This window comes from Panulirus ornatus, chromosome 8, assembly GCF_036320965.1.
Source record: "Panulirus ornatus isolate Po-2019 chromosome 8, ASM3632096v1, whole genome shotgun sequence".
In the NCBI taxonomy this organism is placed as follows: domain Eukaryota; kingdom Metazoa; phylum Arthropoda; class Malacostraca; order Decapoda; family Palinuridae; genus Panulirus; species Panulirus ornatus.
This window is the reverse complement of record NC_092231.1, coordinates 2812041-2827029: the sequence shown is the minus strand read 5'-3', so window position 1 is coordinate 2827029 and position 14989 is coordinate 2812041. Positions and strand designations below refer to the sequence as shown.

Below are 14989 nucleotides of genomic sequence, written 5' to 3'. Positions count from 1 at the left end.
CGTTCACACTCAGTCTCTAGCTGTCATACAATAATGCCCGAAACCACAGCTCCCTTTCCACATCCAGGCCCCCACAACTTTCCATGGTTTACCCCAGACGCTTCACATGCCCTGATTCAATCCACTGACAGCACGTCAACTCCGGTATACCACATCGATCCAATTCACTCCATTCCTTGCCGGCCTTTCACCCTCCTGCATGTTCAGGCCCCGATCACTCAAAATCTATTTCACTCCATCTTTCCACCTCCAATTTGGTCTCCCACTTCTCCTCAGTTCCCTCCACCTCTGACACATATATCCTCTTGGTCAATCTTTCCTCACTCATTCTCTCCATGTGCCCAAACCATTTCAAAACACCCTCCTGCTCTCTCAACCACATTCTTTTTATTTCCACACATCTCTCTTACCCTTACATTACTTACTCGATCAAACCACCTCACACCACACATTGTCCTCAAACATCTCATTTCCAGCACATCCACCCTCCTGCGCACAACTCTATCCATAGCCCACGCCTCGCAACCATACAACATTGTTGGAACCACTATTCCTTCAAACATACCCATTTTTGCTTTCTGAGATAATGTTCTCGACTTCCAAACATCCTTCAAGGCTCCCAGGATTTTCGCCCCCTCCCCCACCCTATGATCTACTTCCGCTTCCATGGTTCCATCCGCTGCCAGATCCACTCCCAGATATCTAAAACACTTTACTTCCTCCAGTTTTTCTCCATTCAAACTTACCTCCCAATTGACTTGACCCTCAACCCTACTGTACCTAATTACCTTGCTCTTATTCACATTTACTCTTAACTTTCTTCTTTCACACACTTTACCAAACTCAGTCACCAGCTTCTGCAGTTTCTCACATGAATCAGCCACCAGTGCTGTATCATCAGCGAACAACAACTGACTCACTTCCCAAGCTCTCTCATCCCCAACAGACTTCATACTTGCTCCTCTTTCCAAAACTCTTGCATTCACCTCCCTAACAACCCCATCCATAAACAAATTAAACAACCATGGAGACATCACACACCCCTGCCGCGCCGCAAACCTACATTCACTGAGAACCAATCACTTTCCTCTCTTCCTACACGTACACATGCCTTACATCCTCGATAAAAACTTTTCACTGCTTCTAACAACTTGCCTCCCACACCATATATTCTTAATACCTTCCACAGAGCATCTCTATCAACTCTATCATATGCCTTCTCCAGATCCATAAATGCTACATACAAATCCATTTGCTTTTCTAAGTATTTCTCACATACATTCTTCAAAGCAAACACCTGATCCACACATCCTCTACCACTTCTGAAACCACACTGCTCTTCCCCAATCTGATGCTCTGTACAAGCCTTCAACCTCTCAATCAATACCCTCCCATATAATTTACCAGGAATACTCAACAAACTTATACCTCTGTAATTTGAGCACTCACTCTTATCCCCTTTGCCTTTGTACAATGGCACTATGCACGCATTCCGCCAATCCTCAGGCACCTCACCATGAGTCATACATACATTAAATAACCTTACCAACCAGTCAATAATACAGTCACCCCCTTTTTTAATGAATTCCACTGCAATACCATCCAAACCTGCTGCCTTGCCGGCTTTCATCTTCCGCAAAGTTTTTACTACCACTTCTCTGTTTACCAAATCATTTTCCCTAACCCTCTCACTTTGCACACCACCTCGACCAAAACACCCTATATCTGCCACTCTATCATCAAACACATTCAACAAACCTTCAAAATACTCACTCCATCTCCTTCTCACATCACCACTACTTGTTATCACCTCCCCATTTGCTCCCTTGTCTTACGCACTTTATTTACCTCCTTCCAAAACATCTTTTTATTCTCCCTAAAATTTAATGATACTCTCTCACCCCAACTCTCATTTGCCCTCTTTTTCACCTCTTGCACCTTTCTCTTGACCTCCTGTCTCTTTCTTTTATACATCTCCCACTCAATTGCATTTTTTCCCTGCAAAAATCGTCCAAATGCCTCTCTCTTCTCTTTCACTAATAATCTTACTTCTTCATGCCACCACTCACTACCCTTTCTAATCAACCCACCTCCCACTTTTCTCATGCCACAAGCATCTTTTGCGCAATCCATCACTGATTCCCTAAATACATCCCATTCCTCCCCCACTCCCCTTACTTCCATTGTTCTCACCTTTTTCCATTCTGTACTCAGTCTCTCCTGGTACTTCCTCACACAAGTCTCCTTCCCAAGCTCACTTACTCTCACCACCCTCTTCACCCCAACATTCACTCTTCTATATATATATATATATATATATATATATATATATATATATATATATAGGTACAGTAGGGTTGAGGGTCGAGTCAATTGGGAGGTAAGTTTGAATGGAGAAAAACTGGAGGAAGTAAAGTGTTTTAGATATCTGGGAGTGGATCTGGCAGCGGATGGAACCATGGAAGCGGAAGTGGATCATAGGGTGGGGGAGGGGGCGAAAATCCTGGGAGCCTTGAAGTCGAGAACATTATCTCGGAAAGCAAAAATGGGTATGTTTGAAGGAATAGTGGTTCCAACAATGTTGTATGGTTGCGAGGCGTGGGCTATGGATAGAGTTGTGCGCAGGAGGATGGATGTGCTGGAAATGAGATGTTTGAGGACAATGTGTGGTGTGAGGTGGTTTGATCGAGTAAGTAACGTAAGGGTAAGAGAGATGTGTGGAAATAAAAAGAGCGTGGTTGAGAGAGCAGAAGAGGGTGTTTTGAAATGGTTTGGTCACATGGAGAGAATGAGTGAGGAAAGATTGACCAAGAGGATATATGTGTCGGAGGTGGAGGGAACGAGGAGAAGTGGGAGACCAAATTGGAGGTGGAAAGATGGAGTGAAAAAGATTTTGTGTGATCAGGGCCTGAACATGCAGGAGGGTGAAAGGAAGGCAAGGAATTGAGTGAATTGGATCGATGTGGTATACCGGGGTTGACGTGCTGTCAGTGGATTGAATCAGGGCATGTGAAGTGTCTGGGGTAAACCATGGAAAGCTGTGTAGGTATGTATATTTGCGTGTGTGGACGTATGTATATACATGTGTATGGGGGTGGGTTGGGCCATTTCTTTCGTCTGTTTCCTTGCGCTACCTCGCAAACGCGGGAGACAGCGACAAAAAAAAAAATATATATATATATATATATATATATATATATATACGCTACCTCGCTAATGCGGGAAATGGCGAATAGTATGAAAGAAATATATATATATCAATAGAGTGTGGTAATAAAAAGAGTGTGGTTGAGAGAGCAGAAGAGGGTGTTCTAAAATGGTTTGGTCACATGGAGAGAATGAATGAGGAAAGATTGAAAAAGAGGATATATGTGTCAGAGCTGGAGAGAATGAGAAGTGGGAGACCAAACTGGAGGTGGAAAGATGGAGTGAAAAAGATTTTGAGTTATCAAGGTGTGAACATGCAAGGAATAGAGTGAATTGGAACGATTTGGTATACTGGGGTCAAGGTGCTGTCAATGGATTGAACCAGGGCATGTGAAGCGTCTGGGGTAAACCATGGAAAGTTCTGTGGGGCCTGGATGTGGAAAGATAGCTGTGGTTTCGATGCATTATACATGACAGCTAGAGACTGAGTGTGAACGAATGTGGCCTTTGTTGTCTTTTCCTAGCGCTACCTCATGCACATGTGGGGGTAGGGGGTTGTTATTTCATGTGTGGCAGGGTGGCGACGGGACTGAATAAGGGCAGACAGTATGAATTATGTACATGTGTATATATGTATATGTCTGTGTGTGTATATATATGTATACGTTGAGATGTATAGGTATGTATATGTGCGTGTGTGGACTTGTATGTATATACATGTGTATGAGGTGGGTTGGGCCATTCACTCGTCTGTTTCCTTGCACTACCTCGCTAACACGGGAGACAGCATCAAAGTACAATAATAATAAAAATAAATCATTATTATCATATATATATCCACATATATACTTTGCAATGAAAGAAAATGTATCAAAATACAGAATCTATCTATCTATACCTGTGATGCTCATTCTCTTTGGGAACTTCCTCAAGGAGGTGGTCATGGCAAGTCTCCATAACTGTTGAATACATTTAAAAAATGTACACACAATCAAATCATATAAAATCTTCAAGATTCTCTCCTTGCATGCCTCTAACTGCATCAATTACAGCATCATATGGTATAAATTTTGCACAATCCTCTTCTTTCAACATTTCTGAGATAATTAGTGATGTTTAGGTATAATTGCTTATCTTGCTTCTGTGGCTGGTTTCAGTCAATGTCAACTTTGGAAAATAATCTTTCAGCAACTGTATTTGATGTTGGCAAGGACAGAACAGAAAGGGCAAATACAGATAAAACACTGGAAGCTTGCCTTCTTCATCTTGAAGATTATATAGTGCACCAAAAATTTTTTTCTGAATCCTTTATGTTTTATAAATGTTCTGGCAAGGGTTCACTATATATGTCTCCCCATTCATCATCCAAATGTTGCAAGTTTCTTGAAAATATTCATGGAAAGCAACATGCTAAATCAGACAGAGAAGGTAATGTGACTTGAAAGTGCTGATCTAGAGCTTTTGAAACACTAAAAAATGAGCAAATCTTCAAAGTTTCATTGCTAAGGGGAAATCTCTCTCTAATCTCCAGACAAGAAACTATCAAAAATGTTCTATAATGACCTTTAAGCATGTCTCTTTCTGAGTTGGCTGAATTTGTGAAAGTCTGAAAATCTGCCCCAAGATATATGTTGTCAATACAATTATAGTTCCTTTCATCAGTTTGGTCTTTTGTTGTCAAGTCCACCACTTTGCTAAGGAAATCTCTATCAACAAATACTTTCGAAAGTTCTACATTTACTGAATCTCAGTGTGAAAGATGAGCAGTTGAAACATTTCTTTGTAATAAAAGACTGAGTTCATTGAACTTTGGCAGTATAAAATTCATTAATGTCAAGTATAAAAACAGTGAAGGATCTTTAAGGCTCTCATAAATTGAGTTTGATATCAATAAGCGATCTTCTGGCTGTTTGGTGCTGAAATAAATTGAGAGGCTTGCCCTGCTTAAGTAATCTCTCAACTGCCATATGAAGGTTTCATATTGCAAAATTATTGAAAATGAGAAAATCTTTGTATTTTCTTTACAACATATGAAAAATAAGTAGATAAACTTTGTACATGAACTTCATACTGGAGGGGGAATCTTTTGCAGCTTGTGATGCACAAATATAGGCCGAGTGGTATATGCGCTTGAATTCAGTGAAGTTTGGTACCTCATTTTTTTTGCCGATGTACTAAGCTGTTATCACCCATTATATTACAGGCTCCATCACCAGCAAAGCCTGCAAGATTAGCCAAGGGTATATCATTGCTGGTCGAACAGTTGATGATACGGTTGAACAGGTTCTTACCAGCAGATCCTTCAGACTCTTGATCCTTTTCATAAATACTAATCAAACCCAGTAAGCTGGTTTTTGTCCACAGGAAATCTGTCAAAAACATATTACAACAACAACACAACATTTATTATTACTTGTACTGACCATTTCATTTATCATTATGGAGAATTTGTTTCATTCAACTTTTTCACTAAAGATTATTTCTCTATTTTCCTAATATCATGAATGATATGTGTAACCTTGGACTTTCAAGCCTTGCATGTTTAGTAATCTTTTAATCTGTTATTGAAGACTTTACAACTTTACTTAAATGGATAATCATACTGAATTACTTATTGTGTTCTGCAAAAAAGGCAGTTATTTCAGCTCTAGTAACTTCATCTTCAAGATTAGAGGGATACGAGTCTGCTGTATAGTCTGCAATATTTCTGATATGCATTTGTGATGACTTATGCCTTTTGAATGCCATTGTATCTGCACCAAAATTTAGAATTGCAGATCTGACATCAAGCCTTGTTAGGATCATCTGTCACCTTTCATGGCCATGCACTAAATCTAGGCCTCATCAGTTAGCGAAATATCTTGGAATTCTCTTTGGGTCAATCTGTGAAAAGATAAAGGAAAATATGATTGTTAAAATTATATCATATGCATATGGTATAGAAATCTTGCACATTATTTAATCAATATTAACATTATTTTTCCTCTGACTAACTGTAAATTCTAAATAAAACATAAATTAGTTTATACTTAAATGGTTACATTAAATTAATGTGATACTCAAATCTGAAGTAGAATTGTCATGTCATTTTTCTCTTTGTTACACATTTATACAGTCTAGAAGTCATTCAACATGTTTTCAACATTAGCATTAAGAATACTTACAACATATGATTATCATGAATACTTACTGTAGCTGCTGAGTGTGTATCCCTTGATGATTAACTGCATTTGAGGAAATGGTCTTCTAAAATAATTTTTCAAAAGAATAAAATGATTAGCTTTTAGTATGCATAATTAATAATCCTTGATAAAAGGAGCAAAGTATTTGATAAAAAATTTAGTACATTTGTGTGAAACTTTTAACCATATGAAAAATCAACAAAATTTGCACAATTTATTCTGTATTCATGTAGAGTGCAGTCTGTGACTCAGCACACTCGGTTTCCTGTGTTTAAAGACTTGGCATAGCATATGATTATTCCCCATTTTGGTAACTCTGCTCCTAGGAGGCAGTGTCTTGTTGCTTCCTTCATCATCAATATTGTTCCTTCAGTATTCTCAATATACATTCTTTAAAGGATTGTAAACTAAAAGCTTAATAACTTTCTGCCCACAGTAATCTTCCACATTATGTATTATCTGAAGACTCCATCTAATGATATTTCCTGGAATTTAATGGAATATTTTATCAAGAGGGTTAAACCTCAATTCATCTTTTTTTTCTCTCTTATCTCTTCTTACTTCTTCCTTCTTTTGAAAAAAAAAAAAAAAAAAAAAAAAAAAAAAGAAGGAACAGAGAAGGGGGCCAGGTGAGGATATTTCCTCAAAGGCCCAGTCCTCTGTTCTTAACGCTACCTCGCTAATGCGGGAAATGGCGAATAGTACGAAAGAAAGAAAGAAAAGATCTCTTCTTACTGTTGTGTATCCTTCTGGTACACAACTAAGGGGTAAGATTCAAGTAAAATTTGTTTGTGAGTTTCATCTCCGCTACTCAGACAATGTCTGGATTGCATTCTCATAAAAAGTCCCTAAATTCTAGCTCCTTTTCATTTCTAAAGAGGCTGTTTGTCATTTGTATGAAGAATCTTCATCATAAGGCACTTGCACAACTAGGCTGCTCCCATTTGTATAACGAATCTTCAGCCAAAGGCATTTGCTACTATCTAGTCTGGCTTCTTCAGAATAGAAGTTTGGATGTTATTCCTTTCTATGGGTTGATCTGCCTCTTCTTGTTTTTTGTTTTTTGTCTTTTGCCAGTGCTCCTTGGCTATCTCTCTTATTTTTGTCAGTCTGGCACTCCTAAGAAACACTCTTTTCAACTTCTTTCTGACAAGTTTATTTAATGAAGTATCTAATGGTTACATATCTCCAGGAGGTCAAGAGAAAGGTGCAAGAGGTGAAAAAAAGGGCAAATGAGAGTTGGGGTGAGAGAGTATCATTAAATTTTAGGGAGAATAAAAAGATGTTCTGGAAGGAGGTAAATAAAGTGCGTAAGACAAGGGAGCAAATGGGAACTTCAGTGAAGGGCGCAAATGGGGAGGTGAGAACAAGTAGTGGTGATGTGAGAAGGAGATGGAGTGAGTATTTTGAAGGTTTGTTGAATGTGTTTGATGATAGAGTGGCAGAAATAGGGTGTTTTGGTCGAGGTGGTGTGCAAAGTGAGAGGGTTAGGGAAAATGATTTGGTAAACAGAGAAGAGGTAGTAAAAGCTTTGCGGAAGATGAAAGCCGGCAAGGCAGCAGGTTTGGATGGTATTGCAGTGGAATTTATTAAAAAAGGGGGTGACTGTATTGTTGACTGGTTGGTAAGGTTATTTAATGTATGTATGACTCATGGTGAGGTGCCTGAGGATTGGCGGAATGCGTGCATAGTGCCACTGTACAAAGGCAAAGGGGATAAGAGTGAGTGGATCATAGGGTGGGGGAGGGGGCGAAAATTTTGGGAGCCTTGAAAAATGTGTGGAAGTCGAGAACATTATCTCGGAAAGCAAAAATGGGTATGTTTGAAGGAATAGTGGTTCCAACAATGTTGTATGGTTGCGAGGCGTGGGCTATGGATAGAGTTGTGCGCAGGAGGATGGATGTGCTGGAAATGAGATGTTTGAGGACAATGTGTGGTGTGAGGTGGTTTGATCGAGTAAGTAACGTAAGGGTAAGAGAGATGTGTGGAAATAAAAAGAGCGTGGTTGAGAGAGCAGAAGAGGGTGTTTTGAAATGGTTTGGGCACATGGAGAGAATGAGTGAGGAAAGATTGACCAAGAGGATATATGTGTCGGAGGTGGAGGGAACGAGGAGAAGAGGGAGACCAAATTGGAGGTGGAAAGATGGAGTGAAAAAGATTTTGTGTGATCGGGGCCTGAACATGCAGGAGGGTGAAAGGAGGGCAAGGAATAGAGTGAATTGGAGCGATGTGGTATACAGGGGTTGACGTGCTGTCAGTGGATTGAATCAAGGCATGTGAAGCGTCTGGGGTAAACCATGGAAAGCTGTGTAGGTATGTATATTTGCGTGTGTGGACGTGTGTATGTACGTGTGTATGGGGGTTGGGCCATTTCTTTCGTCTGTTTCCTCGCGCTACCTCGCAAACGCGGGAGACAGCGACAAAGTATAAAAAAAAAAAAAAAAAAAAAAAAAAAAAAAAGTTTGTTGAGTATTCCTGGCAAATTATATGGGAGGGTATTGATTGAGAGGGTGAAGGCATGTACAAAGCATCAGATTGGGGAAGAGCAGTGTGGTTTCAGAAGTGGTAGAGGATGTGTGGATCAGGTGTTTGCTTTGAAGAATGTATGTGAGAAATACTTAGAAAAGCAAATGGATTTGTATGTAGCATTTATGGATCTGGAGAAGGCATATGATAGAGTTGATAGAGATGCTCTGTGGAAGGTATTAAGAATATATGGTGTGGGAGGCAAGTTGTTAGAAGCAGTGAAAAGTTTTTATCGAGGATGTAAGGCATGTGTACGTGTAGGAAGAGAGGAAAGTGATTGGTTCTCAGTGAATGTAGGTTTGCGGCAGGGGTGTGTGATGTCTCCATGGTTGTTTAATTTGTTTATGGATGGGGTTGTTAGGGAGGTGAATGCAAGAGTTTTGGAAAGAGGGGCAAGGATGAAGTCTGTTGGGGATGAGAGAGCTTGGGAAGTGAGTCAGTTGTTGTTTGCTGATGATACAGCGCTGGTGGCTGATTCATGTGAGAAACTGCAGAAGCTGGTGACTGAGTTTGGTAAAGTGTGTGAAAGAAGAAAGTTAAGAGTAAATGTGAATAAGAGCAAGGTTATTAGGTACAGTAGGGTTGAGGGTCAAGTCAATTGGGAGGTGAGTTTGAATGGAGAAAAACTGGAGGAAGTGAAGTGTTTTAGATATCTGGGAGTGGATCTGGCAGCGGATGGAACCATGGAAGCGGAAGTGGATCATAGGGTGGGGGAGGGGGCGAAAATTCTGGGAGCCTTGAAGAATGTGTGGAAGTCGAGAACATTATCTCGGAAAGCAAAAATGGGTATGTTTGAAGGAATAGTGGTTCCAACAATGTTGTATGGTTGCGAGGCGTGGGCTATGGATAGAGTTGTGCGCAGGAGGATGGATGTGCTGGAAATGAGATGTTTGAGGACAATGTGTGGTGTGAGGTGGTTTGATCGAGTAAGTAACGTAAGGGTAAGAGAGATGTGTGGAAACAAAAAGAGCGTGGTTGAGAGAGCAGAAGAGGGTGTTTTGAAATGGTTTGGTCACATGGAGAGAATGAGTAAGGAAAGATTGACCAAGAGGATATATGTGTCGGAGGTGGAGGGAACGAGGAAAAGAGGGAGACCAAATTGGAGGTGGAAAGATGGAGTGAAAAAGATTTTGTGTGATCGGGGCCTGAACATGCAGGAGGGTGAAAGGAAGGCAAGGAATAGAGTGAATTGGAGCGATGTGGTATACCGGGTTGATGTGCTGTCAGTGGATTGAATCAAGGCATGTGAAGCGTCTGGGGTAAACCATGGAAAGCTGTGTAGGTATGTATATTTGCGTGTGTGGACGTATGTTTATACATGTGTATGGGGGTGGGTTGGGCCATTTCTTTCGTCTGTTTCCTTGCGCTACCTCACAAACGCGGGAGACAGCGACAAAAAAAAAAAAAAATCTCCATAACAAATGTTACCCTAATTGGTCTTCTCCTAATGGTCTGTCTATATTTCCCTATCCTCCTAACTTATATAATATCTCTACCTATTTGTTAAATTCATTGCCTTACGTGATTTCTGAGCCTTCTGCTCTTCTCTGGTTATTCTTTCCTCCTTGTTTGGTAGGTGATCTAACTTCAGCCCAAATACTATTACTGACTTAAGCTTGTTTCTCTCCCTCTGTATGGCGTCCCTTATCCCGATGGAGACCCACCTTTCTGTATCTCCCACAATCTAGCAATGTCCCCATCTTTCTTTTTATTTGTCCAAAACTTGTATTATCACTACCTTATAGCTATCCTACACAATATTTACTCCTTTTAACCCTCTCATCTCTACATGCTTCTTTAATAAACCTGTACCTGACTGCATCTACTGACTCCTCAATGGCCCTGCACAAAATTTCATTTTGCCTTTCCATTTTAAGATTTTTAGGTTTGTGTTCTTCAGGTTCTCAACATTTGCTGAGCAGTTAATTTTCATTCTGAAATCCTGTCTTGGTTTTTGTTGATAATTTTCTTCTAGCTTCGAGCATCAGAATTTTACTGTTATGTTCCTCCACAGATTTGCTAAATTTGTCTACCTCTATTACTGTCGGGCCATTGTCACTGTGATCATCATTTGAGTGTTATGGGGAGAAGGCTTTACACCTGTGTCACCCTAGCTCTTAACCTTGTATAAATGCACCTTGTTTTTTCCCCTATGTATTGATGCACACACACATACAAACACACATCCTAACCTATGACAGGTACCTATTTCATCAACAGCCCTAGGAGAAGACAAACAGCTGGGTGAACTGCCATGATCACCTATGTGGGTCTGATCCGTGGCAGACCATGCATGTGTGTTGGTCAGTAACCCTAACCACTAAACCATGAGGGTCCCTAGCACAGACCTTCCTCAATTTGCTTCTAAATCCCCCTCTAATACCTTTTTGCACTTTTCATGGTCTCTAGATATGTCCTCTAGCTTCTTTACCTTACCTTCTAAGTGGTATATACATACGAAAAGCTTCTTCACTATCACATTATCCATAAAGTGCAAGTTATCAGGTGTATGGTGCCCCACAGCACCCTTCATAAGTCTCTCTTAGGAATCCCTTAAAATCAATGTCTTCCCTTGCTGTCTCACTTACCCCTTCAATCCTCCTATTTACTCACATGTTTGGATTCACTGTTGCCAAAATACCACACAGCGCATTTTGACACGTTTTCTATGACTCAGTTACTATTGGAATTAGGTATTCATGGATATCATCTCTATTCAAGTTTCTTTTTGGTTACATAATGTAGGATGCCAGTTGTTGGAATTTATTATATTATAATACATTACAAATGAAAATGAAATTACATACTTAAACCCAAAAAGAAATACATAAACATGAAAATACATATAATCAAACAATATTGTGAAGTGACCATATCCACCACATCTGATTGTTTTACCAATTGTAGCATTTCATTTGTAGGTTGAAATTTTACACATCCTCACATCGCTTTGGCAGTTACAGAAACATAAACCAAGGCAGCTTCAGTTGTACTGTGAAGTTTGTTTCTTTATATTGTTTTAACTTGGCCCACCTTGGAAAATATTCTTTCTGCATCTGTGTTGGAAGTTGGAAGTGCTATAATATCTAAGGAAAATTGGAGCAATACAGAAAATTCTGGCTCTTCATTCTCATTTTTCAGTGTGCAATGCAATAAAAAATGTTTCCGTACTGTTTCCTTGCTTAAGGTCATCAGGCAGAGGTATGCTGTGTAATTTATACCACTCATCATCAAGTGCCTGTAAATGACCCTTGTATATTCTAGGCACTTCCATTGATGGACTGACAAGAGAAGGGCTTTCCATCAGGGTATTAGGCCTCAAACACTTTCTTACTGATAATTCTTTACAAAGCTGCAATCGTATACTGTCAAAGGGGAATTTGACTTTCATTTCTTGGCAGGCTGTTATCAAGAATACTCAACATCTCTGTCTTACATCTTTAAGGTCTTTGTTATTAACTGCATCTGATGTCTGAAGCAAGCTAAGCACACCTGCCCTAAGGTACAGTTGTTCATCTGGTAAATGATATTCTACTTCACTAGGATCAACCGATTTTACATCAGCTCTATTTATGTGATCGTACCTGTAGAAACATCTTAGAACATCAAGGTAAAGGTTTTTGAGGCCTCATGCAATAGATGAATTGTTGTTTCTGCCTTCTGAAAAAGTTTGTTGAATTTATTAAATTCTGAGATGATGAACTTTAAGAGAAAATAAAGGAGGAATGAGGGATCCTTAAGGTCATCAAGAATGATTCTAACTGTTGTTACTTTGTCCTCCTGATATTTCTCTCAAAAGTACAATTGCAATGGGTCCCATTGTTTTAAAACACACAAAACTGCCATGTAGAGTGATAGCCACCTGGTCTGTGAGACGAGGATCTAGTGCAGTTTTACCTTGCAGAAATGTTGAAACTGCTCAAACTTGCTTTTCCACTTTGCACTATGGCTGCAATAGTGTAAATATTGCATACAAGATCTTCATACATTCTAGGCAAGGTTCTGGCTCCATGTGATGCATGAAGGTGAGCTGAAAGACAGATACAGTGAAATACTGTTATACTTGGAACAGCAACTTTGAGGCGACTGGTTACAGAGTTATGGGCACCCATTATATTACTTGCCCCATCAAAAGCCAATCCTATCAGATTTTCCAAAGGAATATCATGTTCATCAAAGTAACCCATTAGCAAGTCATACAAATGTTCACCTGCTGAACCTTGTGCTGCATCTGTTGGTGCTTTATACAAATAAACTAAATCCAATAGGCGTGTTGTTAAGCATTCATCAGCCTTATCAAAATATTCACACACTACCAAGTAATTCTCAGAAGTAGTTACGTCAGTAGTTTCATCAATTATAAATGAAAATTTGTTTACCTTTGTCATTCACAAGTGGAACATGAAAGACTTTGCCAATTCCCGTCATCACACACCAGCTTTTGACCTCTTTAGACGTAACCTTTGTGCAGTTGGAGAATCCTGGAGTAGATCTTTTAATAGGTCAATTTGATGATCTCCAGTATTAAACGAAATATCATTTTCAACCATAAATGTTGTAAGTCTGATTTCAGCTCTTGACACCAAGTCAATGTTCCTCTTGTCTTTGGCAGCTGCAGTGTCCTCACCCATACTTCTCCCACCCTCTGCATTTCAGCTAAGCATGTGTGATGATCTATGTTGTTTCAAAGCAGATATTTCAGCTGACAGATTGGTGCGACAAATGCAAGTGTGCTCTAATGGGGTTCCCCTCCACCTGCTTTAGCCAACCCTAAAATTTTCATTATGCAGCCATACAACTCTGAATGTATGCTTTGGCAGCATAATTCCTTGGGATCTGTATTGAATATTAAACCAATTACAAGTTAGATAAGGAAAGAGCAAGATACAAGAGTGAAAGAAGGAAGACAGAAAAACATAAAATAATATAACAGATATATAATCAATTACTTGACCAACAGAGTGAATATAATTCAACAACCTATTAACTCGTACACCCATTATACTCACCCGTAAGCATTGTCAATGAAGAGGTTGAGTTTGGAAATTCCAAAAAGCATATAATGGTTTACAGAATTTTTAAAATTGCTTTACAAATGAAATATCCGATTTGTTTAAGGTATGTTACCTACTTTTATTTAAAATTTATTGTGTTAGTTAATATTGGATAAAAACATATTTATGTTATGTAACAAATGTTATTATTGAAATAGATATTTAACTATACAGTAATCTTACTTCATTTCTGAGGTATGAGGTCTCAACTTCCACAGGAAATAGGGTGGATCATATCCCCAGAGTTCAATTTCAGTATAGCAGATGAAATTACCACACTTTGGCAACACTGTTTAGATCTCCCTTCACTGCAGGGGGACAAAATGCCTTGAGGCATATTCTGGTTCAGTCTATTCTACTTGGTCTGGCTTATGGAACCTTGTTTGCCTGGTTCATGCAATAATACCATCCTCACAGTGCCCTCTAAATGTTTGAAATGGTGATTCAATACACTACTTTAAAATAATGAAACATTTGAAAGTATGCTCCATGAAGCCATGAAGTCCTGCCTTGTCTCCTATTATTTTAACCTGCTTTAATCAGTATATGGCTTGTGTTTAGTTGAATAAAAATTGGATGATGGGCTTCTTTAACAGCGAAAATAGCACCCGATGCTCAACAGCGTCTGTTCAAATATTCCTCAGAAATGCTGGCTTATTCTATTAACACCAAGTCTATTCTTTCTCCCACAATCTTTAAAGGTATAAAAGCAGCCCAGGACCCCTCTGAGTATTCTTCCCTCCCCCTACCTGCCAATTTTTTTATGTTGAAGGCTCCAGTCACGGATGAAAGTCCACATCAAGGCTGGGCCTTAACTGAAATAAAGAGAGAAATATGAAGCAAAAAAAGAAAAGATAAGGGAAAGTTTTTATGAATTTTTGAGGACATGAAAGATCTGTCTTTGGAAATGTGCCAGGTCATAGGTATTGGGAAATACATGAGAAGGTAGGGAGTTCCAAAGCATCATCATGTGGGGAAAGAAGCAGGTAACAAAACAGCCCACTCTTGAGCTGCCAATGGCCACAAAATAAACATGCGATGCAGCAAACCAACATTGTAGAGTATGGCAAGAGGGTCAAG

At 39.4% G+C, this 14989-nt stretch overlaps 2 protein-coding genes across 8 annotated transcripts in view; both read right to left on the bottom strand.

The window, feature by feature from the left end:
- LOC139749733 (uncharacterized) overlaps nt 1-14989 on the bottom strand; it is a 42995-nt gene that overhangs the window by 12620 nt on the left and 15386 nt on the right. Inside the window, exons 1-2 of one of the 7 annotated variants that reach the window (XM_071663922.1) lie at nt 5301-7914; nt 4046-4106 (exon numbers count right to left, since the gene is read on the bottom strand). The exons of 4 other annotated variants lie outside the window; for them this stretch is intronic. In XM_071663922.1, the coding sequence (XP_071520023.1) occupies nt 4046-4104 (59 nt within the window). In that variant the 5' untranslated portion in view covers nt 4105-4106; nt 5301-7914. Of the gene's footprint in view, nt 1-4045; nt 4107-5300; nt 7915-14658; nt 14725-14989 lie in introns of those variants that run through there. 2 more of the 7 variants (XM_071663923.1, XM_071663921.1) reach the window with 2 other exon arrangements.
- Nucleotides 11605-14722, bottom strand: LOC139749734 (uncharacterized). The gene is given in 2 exon segments (XM_071663925.1): nt 11605-12743; nt 12746-14722. Coding segments are annotated over 2 exon segments (393 nt in total). The 5' UTR covers nt 13043-14722; the 3' UTR covers nt 11605-12647.